This window comes from Acanthaster planci, linkage group LG09 (genome assembly GCF_054643075.1).
Source record: "Acanthaster planci isolate LZ-2023a linkage group LG09, COTS_SCS, whole genome shotgun sequence".
Classification (NCBI taxonomy): domain Eukaryota; kingdom Metazoa; phylum Echinodermata; class Asteroidea; order Valvatida; family Acanthasteridae; genus Acanthaster; species Acanthaster planci.
In genome coordinates, this window is record NC_141785.1 from 5,373,828 (window position 1) to 5,401,059 (window position 27,232).

Genomic DNA, 27,232 nt, shown 5'->3' on the forward strand with positions numbered 1-27,232 from the left:
GGATGGAACGGCTGCCTGGAGTGGTATGCTGCATGTGATGCTGTTGGTGCCAGTGATCCTGAACAAGCACGGCATCAAGGTGTCCCACATAGCTCCTCTCAAGATCCGCAGCATGCTGACATCCCACAAGGACTGACAAGATCTGCACCACCGACCAGGGGTGTACAAGATCCCTTGCCAATGCGGCAAAGTGTGTATTGGCGAGACTGGTAGTGACCTCCCCACCAGACTCAACACCAAGCCCATGGCAGGAAGGGAGACTACGAGAAGTCGGCGATAGTCAAGCATTCCCACTCCGAAGACCACCGCATCCACTGGGATCAAGCCCATCTCATCACTAGCATCGATAACTGGTACCCAAGATGCATCAGAGAAGCCTTGGAGATCCTCAAGCACGACACCGTTTCCCCAAGACATCGGTTTCTCCATCAGTGACATCTGGCAACGCCTGCTCACCTCCCAGTCCAATGTGTCCTCTGTACCCTAGGACACCCCCACCCTGCCTATGGGTCTCCTATACCCTCGGCCCTCACCCCGCACCTACAAATACCCAACTGACATGTCTCACCGACCTGCAGAACCTTGTCCTGCATGAGCGCCCACCACCAGCATCCTCGTCACACCCCACTGCATCCAGTCACCTTATATAAACAGCTTCATCATCAGCATCTCTTCAGTCTCCTGACAACGGACTGAGCATGCAGTCCGAAATGTTGAGTATACTCCCGGTTCTTTTCAGAACCACACATACTCATAAGAGAGATATATTCTTTCGCATGGTGCTACCGCAAACCTTTCCACCTGTTGCAACAAATACTTAGCAAGTTTTTTTGTTGTGGACGGGACATTGTCAATAGTTGCATTTAAAATAACATCCAGTTACATTTCAGTCAGTGTTTGTTGTGCATTTCAACTCGTTATAAAAAATGAACAAATAACCAAAATGACAAATGTATTTTCATATGAAAATATACCAGTTTATTTAACAACAGATGTCTACATTTTACAACAACATTGATAGGTGTTAAAGGTTAACATAAATAGATAACATTTACAACACGTGAAGTATTTTAAAATGACAGTAAATACGTAACCATTTCAAAGCATCATAGATTCAATGTTTACCCCATTAATCATGACCCCAAAATGAATAAAAAGATCCTGCATTTCCCCGCTCACAAGAAATCCCCTTTTGGCCATTCGCACTCCCAGGCTGATTGGATGACGACATCGTCAGAACGCCTATATGTACTGTGTACATATACATTGCATGATTGCATCCAGAACATGCAGGCTTGCAATAGACCATGTTGTGTTCGATGTAACTGGGCCCACAGGCAAACACTGTCTCAGTTCAAGAAATACACGGTAGGACCGTCTTTTAATTTCTACCGTGAACTGAGACAGTGTTTGCCTGTGGGCCAAGTTACATCAAACACAACATGGTCTATTGCAAGCCTGCATGTACTGTTTGCAATTGTGCATGTACACTGTACATGTCGGCATTCTGCCGATGACGTCATCAAACCAGTCTGGCAGCGCCAACGGCCAAAAGGGGATTTCTTGTGGGCGAGGAAATGCAGGATCTTTTCATTCATTTTGGGGTCACGATTAAGAGGGTAAAATTGAATTTATGATGTTTTTACTTTTTACTTTACTTACTTTTTTTTACTTCACACGAACAAAATGTTTTCTATTTCTGTTAACCTTAAAACTTAAATAGTTGCCATGTTTGATTCAGTTTTTTTTCCACCAGTCACAAACCAGTGTAACATTTTACCTTATCCTGTGTGTAATTTGGCACTCTTTGATGTCATCATGTTAAGCCAAAGTAGAAAGTATTTCTATCATATAACTTGACAGTGACTTGAAAATGTAATCTATTGGAGACTATTACGGTTGAAGTACGGAGCAGAATTAGTGTTAAAAAGATTGGAACGTGTTTGTGTAGAAACTTAATCCCTTTTCTTAAAATTTGAACTCGTTTCCAGATCTGATATGATTTAAAACATGGTGTATTTTAGAATATTGAATGCATTTCCCAAACCCAAATTAAAACTCACAGACCTAACTTGTTTTTAAGATTCAGATAAGTGTTTACACACCCAACATGTTTTTGAAATGCAAGTGAAATTTTCCCACATGCATTTCATCCAAAATTGCATTTTACCCAAATTGAGAAAGCATCCAGTGTTAGAAAGCATCCTCATTAAGAAAACATCCAATCTTTTTGACCCTGTTCAGCTCGATAAAGCCCAAAGGTCTGAACTCTTTCTGGCTATTGGGCATGTGCATGAGTATCTCAAACACGTCAAAGTACCGGCGGCTTGTCTATTGGGCTGCCAAGTCTGTGACCAAATCAATGCTAAGACTGCCATGATATTTGATGTTTTTTTGGAAATATAAAGTAATACCAGTGCACCACATTCGATATCTGCCCCAAGAGTTACTGTTGTGATTAGTAGGAACAAACTTTTGCACAGATGTTCACGTCGCATGTAATCACCCACATAAGTGTGAAATTAAGTCCAAAATTCTGTGAAGTCTGAGTATTAGCGTTCAGCAAGTCTTTGCCTGGTTCAAGTTTTGTCACTTTATGCACGGATTCTTTGAGACTTTCTCTGAAACGGTATCATTTGCAGAACCGAATTCAACACACACACAAAATTGAAGCTCTTTTAGAAAGTTTTTATTTACAGAATTTTTTAGAATAGGGAGTTTCTTTCAAAATAACTGAAACACAAGGATATTGACAAAAGCATGTACAGTCTGTACTCTTAATTTATCTTATTGCCGAGTTTTCGGGAACTGGGTACCTGAATTTGGTTCTGCAAATGATACTGTTTCAGAGAAACAGAATTTTGGACTTAATTTCACACTTCTGTGGGTGATTACATGGGACGTGAACATCTGTGCAAAAGTTTGTTCCTACTAATCACAACAGTAACTCTTGGGGCAGTTATCGAATGTGGTGCACTGATATTACTTTATATTTCCGACAAAAACATCAAAGATCGTGGCAGTCTTAGTGTTAATTTGGTCAGACTTTTGGCACAGTAGACAAGCCGCCACTCTATTCCGGTACTTTGACGTGTTTGAGATACTCATGCAAATTCCTAATAGCCAGAAACAGTTCAGACCTTTGGGCTTCATTGAGCTGAACAGGGTCAAAAAGATTGGATGTTTTCTTAATGAGGATGCTTTCTAAAATAGGATGCTTTCTCAATTTGGCTGAAATGCAATTTTGGATGAAATGCATGTGGGAAAATTTCACTTGCATTTCAAAAACATGTTGGGTGTGTAAACACTTATCTGAATCTTAAAAACATGTTAGGTCTGTGAGTTTTAATTTGGGTTTGGGAAATGCATTCAATATTCTAAAATACGCCTTGTTTAAATCATATCAGATCTGGAATGAGTTCAAATTTTAAGAAAGGGATTCCGTTTCTACACAAACATGTTCCAATCTTTTTAACACTAATTCTGCTCCGTACTTCAACCGTAATAGTCTCCTATAGATTACATTTTCAAGTCACTGTCAAGTTATATCATAGAAATACTTTCTACTTTGGCTTAACATGATGACACCAAAGAGTGCCAAATTACACACAGGATAAGATAAAATGTTACACTGGTTAGTGACTGATGGAAAAAAAACTGAATCAAACATGGCAACTATTTAAGTTTTAAGGTTAACAGAAAAAGAAAACACTTAGTTAATGTGAAGTGAGTCAAAAACATCATAACTTCAATTTTACCCTCTTAATCATGACCCCAAAATGAATGAAAAGATCCTGCGTTTCCCTGTCCACAAGAAATCCCCGTTTGGCCGTTGGCGCTCCCAGGCTGATTTGATGACGTCATTGGCAGAACGCCGACATGTACAGTGTACATATACATTGCATGATTGCATACAGTACATGCAGGCTTGCAATAGACCATGTTGTGTTCGATGTAACTGGGCCCACAGGCAAACACTGTCTTGATTCAAGGTAGAAATTAAAAGACGGTCCTACCGTGTATTACTGAGACAGTGTTTGCCTGTGGGCTAAGTTACATCGAACACAACATGGTCTATTGCAAGCCTGCATGTACTGTATGCAATCATGCAATGTATATGTACACAGTACATATAGGCGTTCTGCCGATGATGTCATCAAATCAGTCTGGGAGCGCAAATGGCCAAAAGGGGATTTCTTGTGGGCGGGGAAATGCAGGATCTTTTTATTCATTTTGGGGTCACGATTAAAGCGGGTGCTTTCTAAAATAGGACGTGTTCGCAATTCGAGTGAAATGCATGTAGGGAAATTTCATTCACATTTCAAAAACATGTCACGTCTGTGAAACGTATTTGATATTTTAAAATACGCCCTGTTGTAAATTACATCAGTACGGAGCCCCTGAGGGGACTGGCACAATGAGATATTTTCTTATTTTGTTCCCTCAAATTATTATTTCGTTCAAAACAAACTCAACATTTTCAGGGAACAAAATATTAATTTGAGGGAACATAATAGTATTTCAAGGGAACGGAATATCTTATTTCGAGGGAATGAAATGATTTTGAGGGAACGAAATAAAAAAAAAAAGTCTCATTGTGCCTGTCCCCTTAGGGGTTTCGTACATCAGATCTGGAAATTAGTTTGATTTTTAAGAAAAGGTGTTAAGTTTCTTCACAAATGTGTTCCAATGTTTTTGACATTAATTCTACTACATAGTTGGCGGCTGTTGGTAAAAAATAACCAAAAAACCAAGTATGTCATCATAGTTACTTGATGTGAATATAGCAGAGATCAACGTCTTTCGATGAGTTCTAAGGCACTTTATTGTGGTTTATTTGCCTGGTAATCTGTCATTTGAAATCTAATATTTTGAGCACTTGTGTAGTACTAGCCATGGTCTGGCAACACAACTGTATGCTGCATAAAGTGAATGCAATCCAATTCTGCTGACTGGAGAGTCTGACTCCGTACAAATTCATCACTGTGTTAAGTCAAGGCTATTTTCCAATACTCGACTTGGGCTCCGTCTCAGGCTTCAACTGTTTTTTTTTACTTCCTGACTTTGAAGTTATAAGCGCAATAGTAAGTCTGATAGTGCCACAGAACATCAAGTAAAAAAAGATGCAAAAGAGCCAAACATTACAGTACTTTAATTAAAGTTAAACTCTTCAGGCCCACAATCAGGGATTGGTTTCGGAGACGAAGTTGAGTATTGGAAAACGGCCCATGTTTCTTGGTAAAAGGAGACTAGTCCAGTTGTATCGGCGGCCATTTTGCCATCACCTCTACATGTTTATCGCGATGCAGCCAGTCGCAATATGCACTCAACAGATCTGCAGGAGTGACAATAGTGAATGAACAGATTGTCAGATCTTAGCAAGTTGCCTCACTACGAATGTGTAAAGCAAATAAAAATTGTTTCCGTTTTCATTAAAGGAGAAGCTCTTTTAATACTGTAAAAGTACATGATCCTTTGTTCACGTGTGAAGAATTCTGTGTTGAGCAGAGCAAGAGATCAATGTTGTTGAGTCCATCACAACTCATCCGGTCTAAAGCCAAGTCAGAAACTGTTCAAAGTCAAATGTGGCAAAAGTATTCCTTTATCGTTCACTTGAATACTTATGTGGTCTTGGGAAAGGGCTTGTGAAGAACTCGACTGTAACACTGATTAGTACACAGGTGTATTCTTTACAGAAAACGATCGCATCTTATCGCATCTTGTCTAACAAAAGATGAACCTTATGGAATAAGAATCTCAGGGATTGTCACGAGATGTCAGCTTTACTCACACTTGTCATTTCGCCTCCACGCCTCAATCAAAGCCTCTTTACAGTCCACATCCTCGGCAACTAGTATCTTGAGGAGGATCTCTGTGCGAGGCTGTAACCTGAAGAGATAACACATACACACACTCAGGCTGGAGAGGCATTATGGGTGGCGTTGGGGAATTAGATTTTTCTTAAGCAGTAGACCGATCGTGCTTGCTAAATCACGTGACCTACAGTGGGTATCAACCCCATTGCAACGTGTGTTTTGAGTATTGTTCACGAACAAAACAGCAAAGTCATGGTATAGTACCCAGCACATCAGTAGTCAAAGTTTGGTACCTACCGTCGGCTTTATCTTTGGTAAATGAAACAGGGTGCGTTTGGTGGACGCCGTGTTTGTTGATATGTAAAACCCACTATAGGTCATGTGACTATATATCACGCGAGCCAATGCAATCAGTCTATAACTTGGCTATGGCTAGCAAGAATACACAAGTCTATGAGAAGTAGTTTAAGCAGTCAGATAGTAACTTCCACTGACAAACATGTTAAACTGAACCATAGCTGGATGTGGCTTCACTCTCAAAGACAAGCGAATGAAATACCGCAAGTCATCCCGAGATGGCACTGTGTACCGACATTCAAATCAGAGAACAACTTGTAAAACTCTCAACTTACTTGGCCCAGGTTTTGATCATGGTGCTTGGCGAGGACAGGAGGAACGAGGTGTTGTCCTTCAACCCAGGAATCACCTGTAACATGCAGAAATTTAGCGCCATGAAAAATTCCATCTAACAGCACACTACATGGTATAAAGACACTGACGTATTAAATCTTGATGCGCTGGACTAAGTACATGTTCATGCATATCTAATGCTGCCAGTGTCCAATGATGGCTATGCGAAAATTTGACCTTCTAAGAGTAAGCCTTTTGTGAGTTAAATTTGGATACAATCTGGTACACTGAGTTATCTGATTGCACATAAACATAACGATTTGAATTCCCCAGACTAAAGACACTGTTGCTAAGTACGTGTATACCTCGTGATTTGGGGGAAGCTTTTGCATAGCGACCACCATAAGATGAAACTAAATCCTGCGAAATCTGTTACAATGGATATTTCCTTTATGGGAAATCCCCAAACCGACCAGACATGGTTATCGGTGATAATAATCTGGCCACTGTTAGTGTTGCGAAATGAGAAACGTGTGATATTGAGAACCGTGCCAATGGCAAACTATACATGCCACGTCTTTTGAGGAGTCGATATAAACCAAGTGAGGATTTGTTAACTGTATATGTAGGGTATAAATAGGCCTCTCACCGAATATGCGGCACCAGTCTGGAGTGGAACCCCGACTCAAAATCAACTTGAACACATTGAGAGGATTCAGAAACGTGCATTTGGGATTTGGATCCTCGTACACAACATATGATGAAATACTTTCCCGCTGTTGGCTCCAATCTTTAAATAAAACTGATCAGTTCCCAGATTTCCTCCCTCCTAACACCGTTGTCAGGACCCTCAGACACAAAGCTAAAATTCCTGAATTCTACTGTAGCACCTTGCCATCCATGTACCTTGTCCACTGTTTAAATGTGTGTTGATCGTGAACAATAGGATTCCTTTTGTTACCGTTGCATTTTAATGTCACATCTCGTTATTTTTTCCGTCATTTGAATTATTTCCTTTTTTCTTTTAATTCCCTTTGTAAATCCCTTTTTATGCAAGTAAATTTATAAATACTTTTATTGAGATGGCCTTTTTATTCATTTTTAACAATACAGGTTTATGTTTTCTTTATCTTTTTACACCGTCTTGATGCTGTACATTCACCGACAATTTGGCCTTGGGTCGCTAAACGTGGCTATTTTAATAAACCATCATTGATTGATCTGTGAAATGGACTGGTTCCTTTGTGCCCTTCTTTCCCATTGAGAACAGTGTATTGTTGCAAGGCGTCTCTTATGGAACTAAGCAAAAGCTTGCCCCGAATCACAAGGTACAGCAACCGTGTCTTTAGTACGGAGAAATCAAATGGCAGCTATGCAAACCCTCCATTCAAGGCTCTGCCCTTGACAGAGACTGAGATGGACAGTTCATGCTGACCTTTCCTTCCAAGAGGAACCTGGCAAACCACTTGAATCTCTCCACACTCTTGGGGTATTCCAGCTCCACGGCAGGCACCTGCCAAGTATTGCGACCTGAAGAAGAGGGAAGTGAAGAGGGTCAGTTATTGTAAATAAACAATCCAATGAGGCGCTACTCATCAACAGTGAAAGCACAGAGTCCTGAATGGCTCAACATCTTTCCACAAGCTCACAATTGCATTCTTCTGCAAAGGTTTCTGTGAGTTAAGACCCACCAGAACTGTTTTTGGTGCTGAATTTTCATATTGAATCAGGAATAAAAAAAAACAGTCTTCCCTGATGAAAAATGCTGACGAGTCCTCACAAGGTTTTCATTTTGTGGTGTCTAATTTTACTCTGGGTTAATTTTTATCCAACAACAAAACCACAGGTTTGGAATTAAGACTTTTGAATCCGGAGAGAGAAAAATTCCTTTTCAAAAAATTTGTGATCAGTGGCAGTGATCCACATCGACATGCAGAGGATTTGTGACAACAAAAAAGGCCAGCCTCCTCCATCCAAGCACCCTCGTCTACACAGACACCAGCGGAAGTTCTCAACCTACCAAAGGTACTGGTCATGTGACAGTGAACCGTTCCTGTCTCTTCATGGTAGGATGGTGCTGGCTGCTCCATTGGCTTGGAGAAGGTGCAGAGATGAGGTAGGACGACCGGTAACCATTCGGGCTCGATAGCCACCACACCTGGACAAGGTCACAGAAAAAAGGGAGTATAAAGTCTCGTAGGCTGCATCTGGATCTGCCGGCTAGAGCTAGGTCTAGGTCCTCATCCCATTGGAAATACGCGGAGATAGACCTAGCCGTAGCTCTGGAAGCCTGTTTCGGACATGGCCGTAGTCTTCTGGAGCTAGTGGCTGGGAATGATCCAGTGTTGCAGTCAAATGATCTCCGAGTACCAAGTTTACTGTCAAATACTGAACTGTTTAAGTGTGAACAAAGCTGGCAAACTCGGACATTGGATGGTAACTTCACAAAGGTAATATTCAAAAATAAATTGATGACTTAAAATTAATCTCAATGTAAACATTTGCTTTCAAGGACAAAAATACATGCTGTGTTGTTTCTATTAATCTTCATTTTTACTAAGCTGCACAACTCACAGCAGACCAACTGCAGACAAACTGAATTAACCACTTGCTGCAGGGTGTAATTTGAAGTTGCCTGACGTAAAACCGGGAGATTTGTAAGAATTTCTGTTTTCAACATTCTTCAAAAAAATCATAACTTCATTTACTGGACGTTTACACCCACATGAAAGACTGTCTGGTGGCTACTCTAACCTGACAGGCAACATCTATTGATGCCCGAATATTTCAGTCAGGCCTAGCCCAGGAAGTGGTTAAGCAAAGACACCAGCGGTTCCCACCTCTCATATAGGGTCTCGACGTCTCAATGACCTCCTGATACACAACAAACTCTGGCTGCTTCTTGGCCAGTACCGAGTCGGGGTGAATGTAGACAGCGCCCTCTATGCCCACACTCTGATAGGCATTCTTCTCTTTCTGCTCCTCGGTTTCTGGCATTTTCCTATTAAAGAAAAAGACAGGTGCATTTTGTTAAAAATTCTCTCAGTAACTTCAGAAATCAAGAAGCTCAGTACAGGTATTCATAATATATGGGTAATTCCAGAAATTAGGGGTCCAAAAGTGTGACATTTTGGTGTCCCTGTTACACCTGACCTGTGTTATTTGACATGGAAATATCACCCGAATTGATTTCAAACTATTTGTATTTCTTTGGCAGGTAAACTTGCATTAATTCATCACTCTTGGAAATTAGAAAATGTGTTCTGAACTTACAAAAATCACATGTCAGATTCGACAGGGACACAAAAAAATGGACCCCTAATTCATAGAATGACCCACGTGAATGTAATGGATACAAATGTGACCAAATCTCACAAAATGAGTCTTTTAGTTTGCTCAAGAAAGAGCAAATTGATTTTTTGTTTTGATGCATCATCCATTTTGGCATCGTCATGAAAATGGACTGTACACGAGTGAAATACATTGAGGATTCTATTAATTACCACAGTACAAGAATCTCTGGTGACTTGTGGCTTTTTGGCTTAACCACTCCCTGCCAGGGATTCCGGATCCGGACATGTACGCTTTATAGGCGTGGCCGGGGTCTCCGAACTCGGACAAAGGGAACAGGGCCTTGTAACAAAGGCCGAACTCGGAACAAAAGAACAGGCTGCTGGGAATTACCAACATTTTTTCACTGTCAAAAGTGGAGATAATCCGGCCTTGTTTTGAAACAGTATACCACGGTTTGAGGCATTTAGAGCGAGCAGATTACCACCGGGGACAAAAGCGCTCCACCACCGCAGCGATGAGCCACACAGCACCGCTGCACGCTAATCTGGCCCCTATTGAAAAGAGGTCAGCGGCATACTGAGCCAGATTCGTGAACAAACGAAAATTATATAACACAGCACAATCTGGGTTCTTTTTTGCAATGCTGAAGGCCTGGCTGAAATACTCAGGCGTCAATAGATTTTGTCTGTCAGGCTAGAATGGACACCAGACAGTCCTTCACATGCTTGTAAGTGTCCAGTAAATGAAGACAGGAATTTTTAAAGATTTTTGAAAACAGAAATAAATAATACATATCCCGGCCCAGCATCATCAACATTGATAACTGCCCCGGCAGGAAGTGGTTAATTGGTCTTGGGCCACACATGGAATTCCATAATTATTTCCACATACACAGCCAATGTGCAGTCCGTGATTTTGGGGGGTCCATCACCATTGGTCAAACTGATAAAAAGGGACTGCCCAATGTACTACATTAAAGTAATGGACCTTCTTTCTCACCTTGCTACATGATGAGGCATCCCGGCCAAGACAATCTGCCTGAGCAGTTTTACCTGCAACCAATCATAACGCATCACTTAGCAATATGCATATACAGTATCAGCTATAGACAAACAAAATTGCCCCAGAATTCTCCCCCACCTAGAGTGGGTCAAGTCTACTACTGCATACCAGATTACCAACACATATGCATTATTTCCTAGTCCATTACCGGTACTTGCATTCGCTAAATTCTCGATCACCAGCAGTGCGCGCTCACTCGCTCGACTCCAGCAAAGGCGGCCGCCATGTTCTTCCTCTTTTTCGACATGGAAAGTGCGCCGAGGCCGCAAGGGAAGGGGGGAGGGAGATTGGTAATCTGGTAGGTATGCAGTAGTAGACTCAACCCAATCTAGGTGGGGGGGAGTCTACTGCCTGTAACCTATGCAGATTACCAATACATATGCAAAGCAGCACCGAGGATGGTGGGAAGGCAAGCCCCCAGGAGTTGTCATATACAACCTGCAACCAACAAGGAAAGGTACTGTAGATTAGTAATATACCGCAAGGGGTAAGGGCCGGCGACCATTTAGACCCGGTTTGAAAAGGGCCCCCCGGTAAGCTCGCCCTGTTGCAAAAACCCCTTTCATACCGGCCTGGCTACCGGCCTGGGATGCTGGACTGGTTGTTGATCTCGAAGTTCTTCATCCTGGGGTCCATTGTTTACAAGTACTGGTACATGTAATCTATCCCAGAAGGAACCTGCTTGTGGTTTTTAATCCTTCAGCTCGATACAATGTTTACACTTATCCACTTAGACCCCTATTCATCTGTGGAAGCATGGTGGGGGAAGCCTTTCATCAGGGACTTTGAAATGCCAATGTGCAGACAGGCCTGATACCGGCCTGGAGTAGCCTGTATATCAGGCAGGCATTATACAGGGTGGGCTACTGGGGGGCCCTTTTCAAACCGGGTCTAATTGGTGGCCGGCCCTAAGGTGCAGATGAAGAAGATCCAGATGGAGATGGCGAGACTTGGGCTAAAACAGCAGGTCATGGCGCTGGGGCAGTAACAGGGGAATATCGACCAGAAGCCTCACAATATGGTGAACCAAGGCTGTCTCGGCCAGTATGGTGCGATGAGAAGAATTCGGCAACGTTTTCTTTCTATCTTTGACAGCACCCTTAGGAGCAGCGAAATGGGGGGAAATGGCATAAGCTAGGAGACCTTCCCAAGAGATACGCAGAGCATCGGTCACCCATGCTTGAGGGTGCGGAAATTGGTTGCAAACCGTGGGGAGTTGAATGTTCAGATGTCTATGTGCAGCCTGTCAGTTGCTTGGAAGAGTCGGAAGAGGGCGGAATAGTCACCTACGCCGACCACACAGAAAGACCGCCAGGGGAAGGCAGGTGACACCACACTGGGCACTAGAGGAAGCAGGAGCCGAAGTGCTTGACTGTTCCCAGGTGGAATACAAAGGCCAATGAACATGTCTAGGAGTGCCTGTAGGATGATGCACCGGAGGAGTGGAGCATTGCAGAGGCCCTGGAGGAGCCGGATGAGAAACACGAGGACGAGAGTTGGCTGGCTGACCAAACAAGATCTTCCGAGAACTGTCGATCCACTTGACCTCACTTTTGAGAAGAGAGGTAAATTGGCCCGCAAAGATGTCTTTATCAAACAGGGGAAGACTCTTGAGGGTGGAATTAACTGACTCATGGAAATATTCATAGCCAGATTAGCCGATCCCCTACGGGAGGCCGTAGCACGAAGAGATACTCTGGCAAACTGCTCAAGCCCTGTAAGCAAGGAATCGTCCAGGCAGTGAAAAGCCATGGTTACAAACTCGGGAGAAATATCGGAGCCCTCCTCGCAAGCCCGGGACAAGAACTCGACAAGGAGGAGGAAAGACATGCAGCAAATGGCCAAGTGAGCAGCTAAATCAACATCCTTCAGAGCTAATTCCATTCATTGAAGATTCCTATCTTGAAAGACAAGGGTAGACTTGCCCCTGTTTGGAAAAATCTTCTCTCTGGTTGCATCACGGAAGTCTGGAACCGACAGATATTGATCAAAATCACCCGGATGGAAGCCTGAAGTCTGGGATGGGGTAGGCAATCCTAAGACTTGTATCATTTCCCGCTGTAGAAGACGTAAGGAAGACTCCAACGGTTAAAGATCGTTCACCGAAAGGGGCTCATCCTCATTTGGAGACTGACCAGAACCCGAAATATACAAAGAAAGGCCAGGACCAGAAGCAAAACCCACAGTACGACTGTCATCCATCGTGGGTCGAGATGGCCCTGGAGGGTGAAAAGTGCCCTGACGCTCAGCCGGAGAATCGCCAGAACAGGCTGGGGGAGGAGAGTCAGGTTTCGGATCTGGATACGCAGTAGTCAGAAAAGGAGGCGGCTATCACCGCACAAGTTCTAAAATGGACTCAGAAAGTGCACATAGCGTTTCTTTGCTCGAGGGGGAGCTAGAACCTTTCGAGATATGTTTCTTCTTCTGATGTGAAGAATGATATAAGGAAGATGAACCCCCACACAATTGCATTTCTCCCCTGAGGAATTCCTCGATTCAGACTGATGGGAAGAAGGTTGGCCGGAAGGGGGATCGAGCTGCGTGTCCACAGGAAGTGGGTCAAAAATAACAGGCAGCCAAAAACACCGCAGGTGAAGCTGACCTTAAGGCTCGGGGGGCCCAGTGGTAGAAGGGGCTGTAGAGGCCACCGTGGAGTCCGACTCAGATACTGTAACAGATATCTAACCCTAGGCGGATCAGGAGTGGGACGAGCCCGCCGATTTCTTGGTTATTAAATCTGAACGAAAAGCAAAAATGCAAGCAGGCTAATTCATCAGCCACAGCTGATTTATACCCGTTAAACACGGTCCACACAACCACTACATAAGGAGTCATCTCAAATCTCGTCCGGGATAAGTTGGGGGAAAACTGCGGTAGAGTGTTGCGGTGGAACGTTGAAGGCTGCTGAGATTTTCCCCACAATCTCCCCGCAATGAAGCTATCAGTATTTGTATACACATTCCTTCCCCCCCTTTTGGCCAGGCAGGCCACTCAAGGACACCTGTGGTTCTGTTGACAGACGAGGCACAGGCAAAGACTGCAAATCTAAGAATTGCTCACTCCCTACACAGTTTCATGAAACTGCTCTATCTGTATCACTTGATATAAATATATTTTGACCCTTTTAACGAATGCAAAGCTTAATTTTTTAAAAAGCTTTGGTACTACTTCAGGCTCTTATAACTTTACTTGCATTCAATCTGGCGATATTACTGCACAAAAGGTCCTGAACAATATGCCTTTTAATTTGTATCTCAAACAATCTCGATAACTTTTTATTAGGAAAAGAAATCTTGGCATAATATAAGGAAGGTTGGGTAGAGAATGTTGATGTCAAATGCTGAAAATATGTTGTTACCACTATGATCAGGCAATTCTGGTTTGGGGAACCTTTCAAAAAGTTAAAGTGAATAGTGCATAATGATCTTGGACAGAATTATGGAAACCATTTAGGTCAAGCTTAATATGCAAACTTAATAAAAGAGCTACATGTATTAACCAAGGAAAATAACTTGTAAATAAATGTACTTGAAAATGAAGTATGAGGTCAACAAGGTATCTTTGGGATTTCACAATGTAAACTTAATAATCTTCTAAAATATTCAGGTTTCCTGAGATTTTAGAAGCACAAAATTATTAAGTATTACATAAATGTGACAAATTAAAGATTACCCCTTTAATGCGTGATTTGCACACTCCAAAATCTCATACCATGGTGTTTTAGTCAATGTACAGTAAATGCATGCATTCGCACATCATTTTGTGGTGTTGGTCAATTTCTGGCGAATGTGTTTGCAAGCATCATTAAGGAGTTGAACGGTTGGGCATCTGCTGTCTGTGTGGCTGTCCTGAAACTCGGGAAATTGGAGTCTTGCTTGACGAAAAATAGCCCGCATTATGCTGTCGTCAAGCTTGGGAATATTCAGCATTTTCTTAGATAAGGGATCTCTCGTTTTACCGGTAACATTTTTACAGCAAGTTCACCTTCCGAAAACTCCTTTTTCAAGAGCAATGAACACAGCATTCGCCCCATTGCTTCAGGCTTTGATGCTGCTCGGGATGCCACTCGACTGAGAGCTATTTTATAGTCGTCAACATCCCACACAAGATCATCCACACCGCCCAAAACATATTTGCTTGGATCTTTGGCTGGAACGTATTTTGGGACGGCGGCTGGTGTAGGACGCTTTGGTGTACTGCTGTGTGTTGAGAATGAAGAAGTGAGAGGGGATGTTGCTTGCACAGAAGAATTTGCTGAAGTCTCTTTTATCTTTTTCGGCATCACAGAGTACAAATACTTTTGATTTGTTTCTTGGATTTACAATCGAAACAATTTTGTCTAGGTCACTGTTAATTTAACTGTTTTTTTTCAATGTAACTTGATGAGTTAATTTTTACTTCATGAAATGAGGCAATTAATTCATAGAACGAGGAAAGTTTCAGTACGTGGAAATGATGTACACAGTTCGATAAATTCAAATCTGTAAAGAACATGAATTAACTCATCCGTGTTTTGATTTTGTCTTCAGGATAATAGATATTAGTTACTTCTCGACCACATTTTTTAATACTCAGTTTATTTTGTGCTGGTGAATTAAATCAACCGTGTGATATAACTTCCCACAGATTTTGAAACCTTGCATAAAGTTGATCAACAAATGACTTCAGAACTGAATGGGTATAATCACGCAGGTATAACAAGGGGCAGAGATAACACGCTTATTCATTTGCCAAGTGAGTGTAACAAATGAATATCATAAGAGGAAATAACAAAGTCTGTAATTCCCCCCCAAAAAATATCTAACTCAGTCTTAAACACTGAAGGCATGACCACAGAGAAAGTCACTGTGTTCAGTGATCCAAGGTCAGTTTCTAGAAACCACAAACCACTTACATGTAACTACTGACCACCTGTTACAAGCCCACTGGTAATGTAAACAGTCCTTCACAGTAAGTGACCTACTAATGCAAAATTCCTCCACAAGTTCCCCACAATAAATGCCCCACAGCTACTTGGGGGGGGGAAATTGTGGGGAAAGGATTCAGTTTCCCCACAATTTTACCACAACTTATCCCGGACGAGATTTGAGATGACTCCTAAGCTACGTGATGTGCAATGGGAGCGGGCAGGGCCACCGCCAAACACTGTGACTATCAAGAGCAGCCGTCTGCACTACTGCGCAGCGAATAACCATGGTACCACTTTGTACTGTAACCACTGAATTGAGCCAGCGTAGGCAAACCGGACCAGCAGCACGCTCTTGCTGTGGGTGGATTCGGACATGCACCCAACCGTTGCGCCGGGGCAGAGACGGGCTGGCGGAATACCTCAAAGGAAGCCCACAAGCAAGCAGTGCAGTGGCAGGGACAACCAACCAATGCTATGACTGCTCGTGAGACCCTGCAATTTGGCATCGCTGGACCAAACGGCAAGCCAAAGCGAGTCACCTGTACCATCCGTTTGGCAGACTTGCTTACACCCCAGACGGACAGTAGAGGGGAGTAGATGGGCCGGAGGTGGCTGGATGCTTGAAGATGGCCTTCTGGGAGCATTTAATGACACTCAAATTGCCCGATCAGCGTTACTGGACTGGACGGTAAGCCGAGCCATGCCAGCAGAAATGCTGCTACAAGTCACCCAATAGCGCTTCCCTGGGCAGTAGGGGGTGCATGGATGGGCCAAAGACACTTGAAGGCCTGTGGGCATGCAGCTGAATGACCGGAAACATAACCCCGTGCCAGGGGCCGGCCACCAGACTGCTGCGAGTTGCAAAGGTATTCAAAGAGCCAACTCACTTGCTCAACAGTACAGTACTGGAGCAAATGAGGGTATTGCACAGTCGTACCCCAGACCAACCGAAAGGGAGGGAAAACCTACGCACTATCCTATTTTCTAGGCTCGCAAGGACCAAAACCACCACATCACTGTCCTTACTAACCAAGCGATCCCTGGGTCATGAAGGGGCGTACTGCTTGAAGAGGAGTGAAGAGCAAACTGTCAATATATCCCTCTAGAACTTGAGTCTAATACACAGAGAGGGAAAAGCAACACCAAAAAAACAAAATAGGGAAGGCTGAAATTTCCGGCAAAATACAAAACAAAAAATAACAAGTACACAACTCACAGAATAATGAGACAACCACTGTCAAAGATATTCTGATAAGATAACCAACAAATATCAACAAGAAATGCCACAACTGGGACAAAGCTAAACAGAAGGTATATACAGATAAGCAATTGGAATAAGCAGAATAACAAGACAAATGTACTCAATTTTAATTTGAAATCAATGAAAATATATATAGAAAGCAAACAGCGCCACCAGGCGAGAACCTAGAAAAAGTACATGTAGGTCTTCATAAGGGTCAGTCTGCCAACCTGCACAAGACAGAGAAAAGAGTGGCAAAATATATATTTACATGTATATGGGAAAAAGGAACAGTCTTACAGTTCACAAGAATGAGAAAGAACAAACAAACAAGGTGATTGAGAAATGATACCAAATTACAAAGTAGCGAAGGAAAAACTCTTGAAAATTTCAGAGCCGGATCAAAACATATCCAATAGCAATAGCTTTAAAGAGAAAAAGGAAGAACATGGCGGCCGCCTCCACGGGAGTTGGATGAGTGAGGGCGCACTACTGGCGATCAAGAATTTAGCAAACAAAAGTAATGGACTAGGAAATAATGCATATGTATTGGTAATCTGCGTAGGTTGCAGGCAGTAGACTTAAAAAGATGTAAACTGATCAGAGTCGCCCACAAGCCCACAATTTACAAGGGTTAATAGTTGACCTAGCTGGCATTTCAATCATAGCAGAACCTTTGCCACAGGCAAAACAGCAGCAGTTGATGTACGTGTACATGCACAAGGAGTTGGAAGCTCTACTGTCCAAATTTTGTTCAGTTGCTACATTTGTGACCCGCTCTGTGAAAGAGGGTATTAAGGGACACAGTGCTATTTCACACTAAGGGCTTTTCTAGGTGGAAAGGGTGATTTTTACCTCTTGGTTTATTGGCTTCTATTATATCAGTACTTTCACATTTCATACAAGAATCCTAACTGTTGCTATGGGTATCAAGAGACTTTCTTCTTGGCTGATTTATATTTCCACTTCCTGTGTTTAAAGGGCTTTATTTCTGAAAGCACTTCTGTTGATGTGTATCATATGATTATGCAAAAATCAATATATCTCCAGATTGTAAAATGCCACAGGGTTCAAACCTACACCAAGTTAAGCTTATAATGTAACAAATTCAAATGTGTATGTAACTCGTTTTGAAAAACTGTCCCATAATACCCATTTTGTGGAGCAGGTCACATATCACAGCATCTGTACAACTTTTTTCAATTATGCCAGACGGCAGGTCAAACATCTTAAAATCTAGTCCCTACAAGTGTCCATCATGTCCAGTATCAGCAGTTTGAATTCTTTCATTAGAGAACCAACCTGTGTTCCACTGGGCGGATTCATCTTTGGATCTAGAACCACCTCATAGTCCGACTGAACAGAATTCACTGAAACAACAATTGAAAGAAAAGTCAACACTTTGCAACATGTAACTACTCCGCCAACAATCAATGCATTATAACATTTCTCGCATCTTCAAAACTGTGAAACTTATGTTTGGATTTGATTTTCTTTTTCATTTACTCGATTTACATTGATTTACTCATGAATGTGTAAACTTGCATTAGCATAAAAATGACGGTTTAAGAACACCCTTAAAGTCTGTAAAGCAAAGGCTAAGAATGGATGAACAGGACACAAAAGGCTTGATTTTAAGTCTTGATTAAAACAAATCTCGAGTTTAGACTCTTACATACCTGCATTGGTGAGCTGTCTTCGCAACCTCCTGATCTCAACCATGGCTTTGTAGCGTAGTCCGTGAGCAGCGCAGAAGGATGGAGTACAACCAGCAAACTCGGTGGCACCGACCGCCCCTAGCATCACCATCAGATCCCCCAGGTGCTGGGATTCACCCTACAGCAACCAACAAACCAACCAAAAAGTTCATCCTCACATTTTCTATCAATCTTTGAAGTTCCTGATTGTTCTAGCCATTGACTACAGACAGATTTTTCTAAACACAAATATACACAAAAAAATCACCTGAATACTGAAAACAGCCAGTAAAATTATGATTGAGACCAGAAATACATCACACAATACGTAGTGTCAAGGTTCTTTGAAGTGATAAAATTGATTACAATTGATTACTCACTACTCCAGCCCATTGGCGCTTGCTGTGAGCAACTCGAGCCCTGTGCCTTTTCTGTTCATCTTTCAGCTTGAAGAAAGAACAAAACACAGGCAATTTCAGTTTCATTTCCCCAACAATTCCCACTCTGGGAGGTGGAAAACTTTCACTAACAATTTGTACTCAACATGCGAGCTAAGCTTTAGTCAAAGCCGAAATGAATGAAAGACAAATGATGCCAATTTGTATTTTCTTCAGAAATCGGGCCGAACTTACCTCCTCTGTGTCTTCACTTTGTGGATCCCCAACTTCAAAGATCTCCTAACGATGACAGCAAAATTAAATATTTACTAATGAGAAATATATGTGTACTGTGAACAAACTATTACAGGCATCTATGAGAGATGCACGCAGGTGGACAAACTAGTCAGCATCTTTCGGGGGACAGGCTATGGCGTATTTGGGGAGCGGATTTTTTTGAAAGTGTAAAACTTTGGAAATGGTGCTGCAACCTTTTTTTTCCAGGGGAGAGTGGAGAGTTGATTCTTTTACAGATAAAAAAAAATTGGTTGATTGTTTTATGACAAAAATCTCCATTTCCTGCCCCTCCTTGACTCTAAACCCGGACGCACCATGAGGGAGAGGTGAGGACAAAAGTTAGATTTCCTTGGTTACATGTATGATTGAATGATATCGTTAGCGATCTCAATCACACTGCGCTACGGCATGACCAACTTATTATTGGAAACAAAATTTGAGTCAGTAAAGGGCGTAGCCCCGTGTGCATTACAAGTTAGCCAATACTGGATTGGCAAAAACAGGTTGCCAGCTACAATTTCACACAATGTGTCGTGTAGAACACTGGCCCCTTGCTGGTTTCAGCTCAGCAGGTAAATTTCCAGAACGCACCCTGACTGTGAGTGCCGAGACCAAGGCGATGATGTAAGGCAGACAGCCCTCCCGTCGACCAATGGCGATCATTGTGGCGTAGCAAGGGGACACTGGGAAACAAGCCATCATCTTACCCAGAGGGGTGATTCTTGTGCTGAAAGATTCTGAGAGAAAGACAAAAACAAAAGAATAAAATTACTAGTTGTTGTGGTGGGCTAAACCTGAAGTAATTTCCTGTGTTGAGCCAAAATCTGTCCCCGCACATTCACTGCAGCCATTGCGTTTCTGAACAAATTGGGCCTTTGTTTACTGGCAGTAAGTAGGAGAAAACTGCAAAAAAGGACTGGTTGCTAAGACTTGAAAAAATGCAACCAACACGGTCAAACTGCAATTCAACATTTCTGCAAAGGCTTCTAATACACATGACTAAACCTAACAAAATGAGACACAAGCCATCAGGGCCACTTTTGAGGTGAGGTCCGTTAAAAAAATCTTGCTTGATATAACCTCAATATTTTCTTTGCCCACAATGTCCTCTTTCAACACAATATCAAATTGAGTGAATCACCAAAACAAACAGCTCGGTTTGCTCTCTTCAATCCAAAATAAAACTAAATCTCTGAATGGTGGCCGTAAGGCTCATTTCGTTAGATCCAGCCACACACTGCATACTCTTTGCTTTTTAATAAACAAAGATCTTCTACATGTTGGCTTCAGTATTCGGAACAGAATTCAAATTTCAAGAAAGTTCCAACTGGTTTTCAACAGGGTTTTGTAATTCACCCCAACCTCAAGGTGGCATCAAATTCTGTTCAAACTGAAAAAAAAAGCAAAGCAGGTTTGGTACGGAACTGGAGCTTAACCACTCCCTGCCGGGCGGCCCGTTTTCGAGTACATAGGCTTTATATGCAGAGCCAGGGAGCCCGGAACTGGGACAAAAGAGTTGGGCCTTGTAACAAAAGACCATGCTCAGCACAAAGACTGAGCTGCTGGGCATTACCGACATTTTTTCGCTCTCACTAGGGGAGAAAATCCAGCCTTGTTTTGAAACAGTATACCACGGTTTGAGGCATTTAGAGCGAGCAGATTGCCACGAGGGACAAAAGCTCTCCACCGCCGTAGCGATGAGCTACACAGCACTGCTGCACGCTTATCTGGCCCCTATTGAAAAGAGGTCAGCAGTGCACTGTGCCGGTTTCTTATGTAACACTGCACAATCTGGGCTCTTTTTCCAAGGCTGCAGGCCAGGCTGAAATATTCAGGAGTCAATGAATTTTACCTGTCAGCTTTAGGGTAGTGCCCAAAGAGTCCTTCATTTTGGTATAAATGGCCATTAAATGAAATGATGAATTTTTGAAGAACTTTGAAAATGGAAAATCTTGAAAATGAGCCGGCATCTTGTCTTGCTCAAGAAAAATCCATCCAGCAGCAAGTGGTTAAAGATCTTGCCTTCTTTGGATGAGCTGAAGCCTGTCCTTTTTGGAGGTACTTCCAAAGCACCGAGAGAGATCAGGAGCCTCTCCGCAGCCTACAAATGAAAAAAAAAAGACACAATTTCAAATTCAACGATATGAAGCCGCATAGTTTCTTTGACAAAGGAATAGCCAATCAACTGACGACCTCAAACTGTTCTTTCACTGATAGTACTTAAACAATGACAGTGTCGAGTCTGACAAAAATATAAAAAAATATACAAAACGAGCACAAAGAAGTTTGAAAGAGATGTTTTGCTATCTACCTTGAGTGCATCTGGTTCTGGTGGTGTTGGGAATGGAAAGTTCACCACTTTGTCAATTCCCATATCCTGTGGAAACAGAAAAATGGTACTCACAGTTGGACCAGGTAAGTACATGTACATCAGTTTTGCAACCCTTCAATAACGTTATCCTTTAAAACTGGGAAGTTCCCATGGAGGTTCAGTACAGCATGCTGCTCATGAGTTATGCCAGCGGCTTTTGAGTCTGTGTAACTTCATCCAAGTCAAAGGAGATTATACATGTACATATACATGTAGATACACACTTTGGTTCACGCATGAAGGACGACCAATTTTCACCTGAATGACTACAAACCCACAATGCACTGCATGAGAGGCTTGGCCTTAAATGTACACGCTTAGCAAAAAATGGTGCAAAATATTCCCTGAAAACAGTGCTATAATACAATTTCGAAACGAGGATGTTTTCAATATGAAGAAGAAAATCTTCTTGGGTCAAAATTGACCCACCTTCATCTGCAGCGTCAGGTCATCCACAGGCCTCCTGGTGATTTCCGCTGGATCAAACGTCTCAAAGTCACTGGCAAACACGGCAGAAGAGTAGAGTCTATGAGAAAAACATCAAGAAAGAACGTGCAGGGATTAAAGAAAGCTGTTGGTGAACTTTACACTTGTAGAAATCTATCATGACAACAATGTCTTGAAACAATAACCAATCATGCTGTTCTTTGTAATCTTCTGGTACTGACATCTTCGGGTACTGAAGCTGACATCAAACATTCCAGAATGTTCCGTGTCTGTCACTATGACGCCCAGAATGAGGATCTGCCCTCAGCTGGCATGGAGGAACCAATGATCCAGATGAGTTGGCATGCTAAATTTACGATACCTTTTGCCCTGCACTTCAACTTTGGAAGGATATCCATACCAAGAAGTTGAATGGGAATGGATGTAATATGCAGCATATTCACACCTAGTCAGGACGACATCTGCTTTTTGAACAACTTAGAGATGACAGTTTTTTAAGAAGACAGATTTTTCTGCAAACAACGCTTTACACAAGAACAATCTCGACCAAACTGAAGTCATTTTTGTTCTTTTATTTGATACTAAGTTCTAATCTTTGCAAGAAAGCATGAACAAATATCCACAATAAATATCCATTTCCATAGTAAGTCTTTACACTTTTCCACATCAATCAAATTATCATTGACTTTAATACTAACCAATGTAGACCACACACAACTCTTTATCAACTCACATTTACTTGTCTTAAGAGATATACACATGAATGCATGCAGTTCAGCCAAAAATTATTCATGCCCATTCCAAATTCAGGTAACAATCATGTAGAGTTTACTGCCAAAAGCTTAGATCTTTGCCCAGATGAGCTTTTGCAGAGGAAATACTAGGTTTTTGTGTGCCTGGGTTGACCATCATCTAGTTTAAATGTTTTAACAAAATAGCAGTCTGCCTCGTTTTTCAGAGGGTATGAATAATTTTGGGCTTAACTCTGTGTAATTTTACCAAAAATTCAAAGCTAACAATAAGCCTTTTGCAAATTAACTTTGACCCAAATCTGGTACACTGAGTTCTTTAAATTCATGTGAACATAACAACTTGAATTCTCCTCAAAACCACTGTTGCTGTGTACCTCGTGATTCGGGGCAAGCTTTTGCTTTAGTTCCATAAGAGACGCATTGCAACAATACACTGTTCTCAATGGATAAGAAGGGCACAAAGGAACCAGTCCATTCCAGAGATGGTGGTCGCCATGCGAAAGCTTACCCAGAATCACGAGGTACATGTACATGTATGGCAACAGTGTCTTTAGTCTGGGGAATTCAAATCATAATGTTTATGTGCAGTAAGATATCTCAGTGCACCAGATTTTATTCAAATTGAACTAAAAAATGGCTTATGGCTTGTGTAAATGCGCACTTTGCCAAATTTTTCAAGAGAAAGAGCTATACAATGTGGTGTGAGAGCATGCAATAGCAAGCTGGACGGTAGTTGCAGAGTAATACAGTCTGATAAAACAATCACATCCTTGAATCTTTATCTACATGTGACATCAGCAGCCAGCTTTCTCAAAAATTACAAATGACCACAATGCCTGAAAAAGAAAAGTCTTTTTGTGCTTTCCTCAAATAATTAACCTCACCTAAATGTTCAATTCGTTTTCTTTTCTTCAGAAATCATGACTGCTAACTTCACTTCCCTTTAACGACGAGATGTTGCACAACATTGTATACATCTTAAAGTACAGTACATGTAATCTATAATAAGTATTTCTGATAATATTGATTAATTACTATGCATAACATGCTTGAAACATGCAAACACAAGGTATGTATATCAGTATACACTAAAAAAACTACATGAGAGTGCCAACCTCCAAATTACTTATATTTAGTGGAATTTCACTGTCATATGACAGTGAAAACTCTACCAAATATAAGTAATTTTTCAATTACGTACATGTAAATGCATAAAAACACTTAGAGCTTGGCTACTCAAACAGGTACATGTACATGTAAATGCATTCTTACTGTCATCCAAGGCAAGCAAGCTAAATGAAAGCCTCGTGCAAACAACAAAGCCACATTGCATCACACGGCACAAAGATTACTTCCTTTCATTTGCGCTTGGCTCTAAACACCCCCCCATAAAAATCAAACCCTCTGTTTCGTAGCCACTCACTCCGAGTGAGCTGGACCATGCAAAAGCTGATTAACTGTTCCAAATATTAATTGCATTCCACTTTCAACTGAAAAGAGACAAACCAAGGTCACGCTAGCTTGCTGGCATGCAATCAATTAGAATGCCTCACAGCATTCCGCAGCAGATTTCCCAGATTGAGCAGAGGGATGAAGACAGGCATCAAATATACGGCAGCTCCACTACTCTGTCCTCTAGTACTATTCAATGTTGTTAAAATATCAGTCTTACACTATAAACGCCAACTGTTAAAAAGCTTTCCATTAAGTTATTCAGATTGTCACATTTAAACCTGATCTAAAAGTCTGAGATTGGGGTCATTCCACAAAGTTGAGGAACATTTAATACGATTTGGACATTTCGGGGGACTTGTTTATCAACCTGGAGGGACACCATATTATTTTAAGTGTGAATGAAACTCTAATTTTGGGCACCAGTTTTTTTTCCCAAATGACAAGTTTAGAGAACACATCTCATCATGCCTAGCTCAACTTTTGGAAACTAATAATCAGAGGTTTGACAGCCATCCCATGAAATTCTTCAAAGTACACAACATTTCAAAAAGTGTGACATTAACCCTAACCCCCCAAGGGTTGCTGGCCCTAACCTTCCCCATTCACACAAAGTTAAACACCCATATGGGACTTTGTGCACAGAGGCTGTTGGACTTTGTTTTTCTGAGGTATGCCAAACCCAATGCAAAAGCCAGCTGTCTGGGCCTACCAGATCTATCCCCACAGAATTAAACACTTTACTACTGTTTAATTCTGTGTGGTTGGGGAAGGTTAGGGTTAAGGGTCAACTACTTTTTTTTGGTGGGAGGAAGGCGGGAATATCACCAAGATCTCAGTTTAAATTTCCCTTGGACTAGTTGAGAATCACGGGCTGTGTTCTCAGCTATGGCATTTATAAGGGAGAAGAAACTGGAACAAAAAATTACAGTTTAGCCAAACTTGTAAAAATGGTGTCGCTTACATGTACACCATACTTGTTACATCCACTTTTCTCTGTAATATGTCACTGGGAATTATTTCAGAATGGCCTGAAACATTCCTGACGGGACAAGTTGTCACAACCAATGTTACACAAAACAACGGAGTTTATCCATAAGAGCCCTTTCATCTGACAAAGCTGTCCAGATGTCGCAAAACGTTCCTCAACTTTGTGGAATTATCAATTTGCAACTTTAATTACACACAAAGGGTACATGTACATAACTAAACTACATGTCCACGTAATAATAATTAATAATTTATTCATTTATAAAGCACAAATTTCATATAGATATGTTCAAATGCGCTGTACAATGAAGAAATTTTAAACATGGTTGAGCCGATGGCATACAAGGGTGCCTCGGGCAGCCGCCAAACAACCCACATTCACCAACATCAGTAAAGGGGAGACAGTAAGAAGCAGTTACAGCTTTAGAGGTGGGAGGAAAACCCCAGAGGAGTATTCTCGATAAAACCCACAGGGTCAGGTAGGGACTGAAAACCCGATCCACATGTGGACCGGGCCGGGAATCGAACCCGGGACCACAGAGGTGGAAGGCGAGGAAAGAACTACTTTGCCAACCCAACTCCCTAACACGTAACCATTCAAGGTCCTGTTATTAACATTCAAAAACCAAGTGCCGGTATGCACAAACTAAGATAATGTCTACTCGTTTAAGTAACTATAAAGCCCTTGACAAAATTGTCAAATCTCAATCCTATTTGCCTGACAATGTACAGAATTTCATTTTTGCAACCAAATTCTACAATTTTTCGTTGTTTTTCCTGATTGAGCAAAAAATCCCCTCCAAAAATCTCAAATGTCTTCATGGAATAAAGTTGACAGTGTCTCTTTGATGGTGATAATGAACATCCACAAACTCCAAAATAGCCATATGATAAATAGCGCGCATAATACCCAAAATCTGGATGGAAAGTGAATTCGTGGTGCTTAAAAATGAAGTTACATGTACTTGAGATTGATTACAGAAACCATTTCCTGCCTTTTCTAGATGTTCTAGAAGTGCTGGGTTGGCTGAGAAGCCTTGATGAGAACAAAAAACCCTCTTGAACAAACTGCATCAGCCCATCCTACAAAGAGAGTCATCATAGCACAGTTTTCACCACGCCCACCGTTGGGCTGCTGTGGATCTGAAATCTAGTTCAGGTAGAGAGATTCCATTCCAGTCATCCAGTCATCTTCCCTGTCCAGGTGATTGCAATTGATCCAGACTCCATACCTCTCCTCTTCTTGCACGATTGTGATGACAAAGTCATCTTCTTCCTTGGACCTTGAGGTGGCCAGAGAGCCTCCTATCTCATAGCAGGCATCTCTGGCATCAAACCAGTTGAAGCGACCCTCGGACACCAAGTAGCATGCTCACCTCCACCATCTCCAACCGGGGCAAGATGCAGATCTACCAGTTTTGCTCACAGCAGGGACACTGCAAGACTCACTGGTAACCAAAGCCATCTTGCAAAGCAAAGCACCAACCAAGAACACTGTTGGGAACATAGTTCATGAATAAATGGGTTCACAAAAGAATTTACTAAAAGTACAGTAGATCAGCATAAATTCATCTCAGAAGGATCGCAAATCCGTTTTTGGCACCAATTGAGGACTCATCTGAACTTGTCAGAAGAAAATGAACCAAGCAATGAAACACAGGAATGAAAGAAGTACGGAGTAACAACCAGTGATGTCTAGATCCTTTCTTTTCAGCCCCTCTGAACAATACAGAGATGGACAGCATCAATATAAGCCATCCTTAATAATGGGGAAGAAATGACCCAGATAAATTAATACTGTGTTTAGATGGAACCAGTGGAGCGTAATTTTAAGCCAAAGTAAAGTCAAGGCCACTGGTCAGGACCCATTGATATTAATGCAACACTAACAACACTGC

At 41.9% G+C, this 27,232-nt stretch overlaps 1 protein-coding gene across 3 annotated transcripts in view; it reads right to left on the minus strand.

Moving 5' to 3' along the window:
* Positions 1-2,667: 2,667 nt before the first annotated feature.
* The window catches only part of dhx37 (DEAH-box helicase 37), a 50,344-nt gene continuing 25,779 nt past the window's right edge, over positions 2,668-27,232 (minus strand). For all 3 annotated transcript variants that reach the window (XM_022230584.2, XM_022230583.2, XM_087141393.1), the window contains 15 exons: positions 22,123-22,219; positions 21,634-21,699; positions 21,345-21,423; positions 19,914-20,059; positions 19,281-19,325; positions 19,029-19,094; positions 18,631-18,787; positions 18,254-18,321; positions 10,740-10,792; positions 9,287-9,447; positions 8,467-8,604; positions 7,882-7,976; positions 6,449-6,522; positions 5,792-5,889; positions 2,668-5,335 (listed from right to left, as the gene is read on the minus strand). In XM_022230584.2, the coding sequence (XP_022086276.2) occupies positions 5,250-5,335; positions 5,792-5,889; positions 6,449-6,522; positions 7,882-7,976; positions 8,467-8,604; positions 9,287-9,447; positions 10,740-10,792; positions 18,254-18,321; positions 18,631-18,787; positions 19,029-19,094; positions 19,281-19,325; positions 19,914-20,059; positions 21,345-21,423; positions 21,634-21,699; positions 22,123-22,219 (1,429 nt within the window). In that variant the 3' untranslated portion in view covers positions 2,668-5,249. The remainder of the gene's footprint in view (positions 5,336-5,791; positions 5,890-6,448; positions 6,523-7,881; positions 7,977-8,466; positions 8,605-9,286; positions 9,448-10,739; positions 10,793-18,253; positions 18,322-18,630; positions 18,788-19,028; positions 19,095-19,280; positions 19,326-19,913; positions 20,060-21,344; positions 21,424-21,633; positions 21,700-22,122; positions 22,220-27,232) is intronic.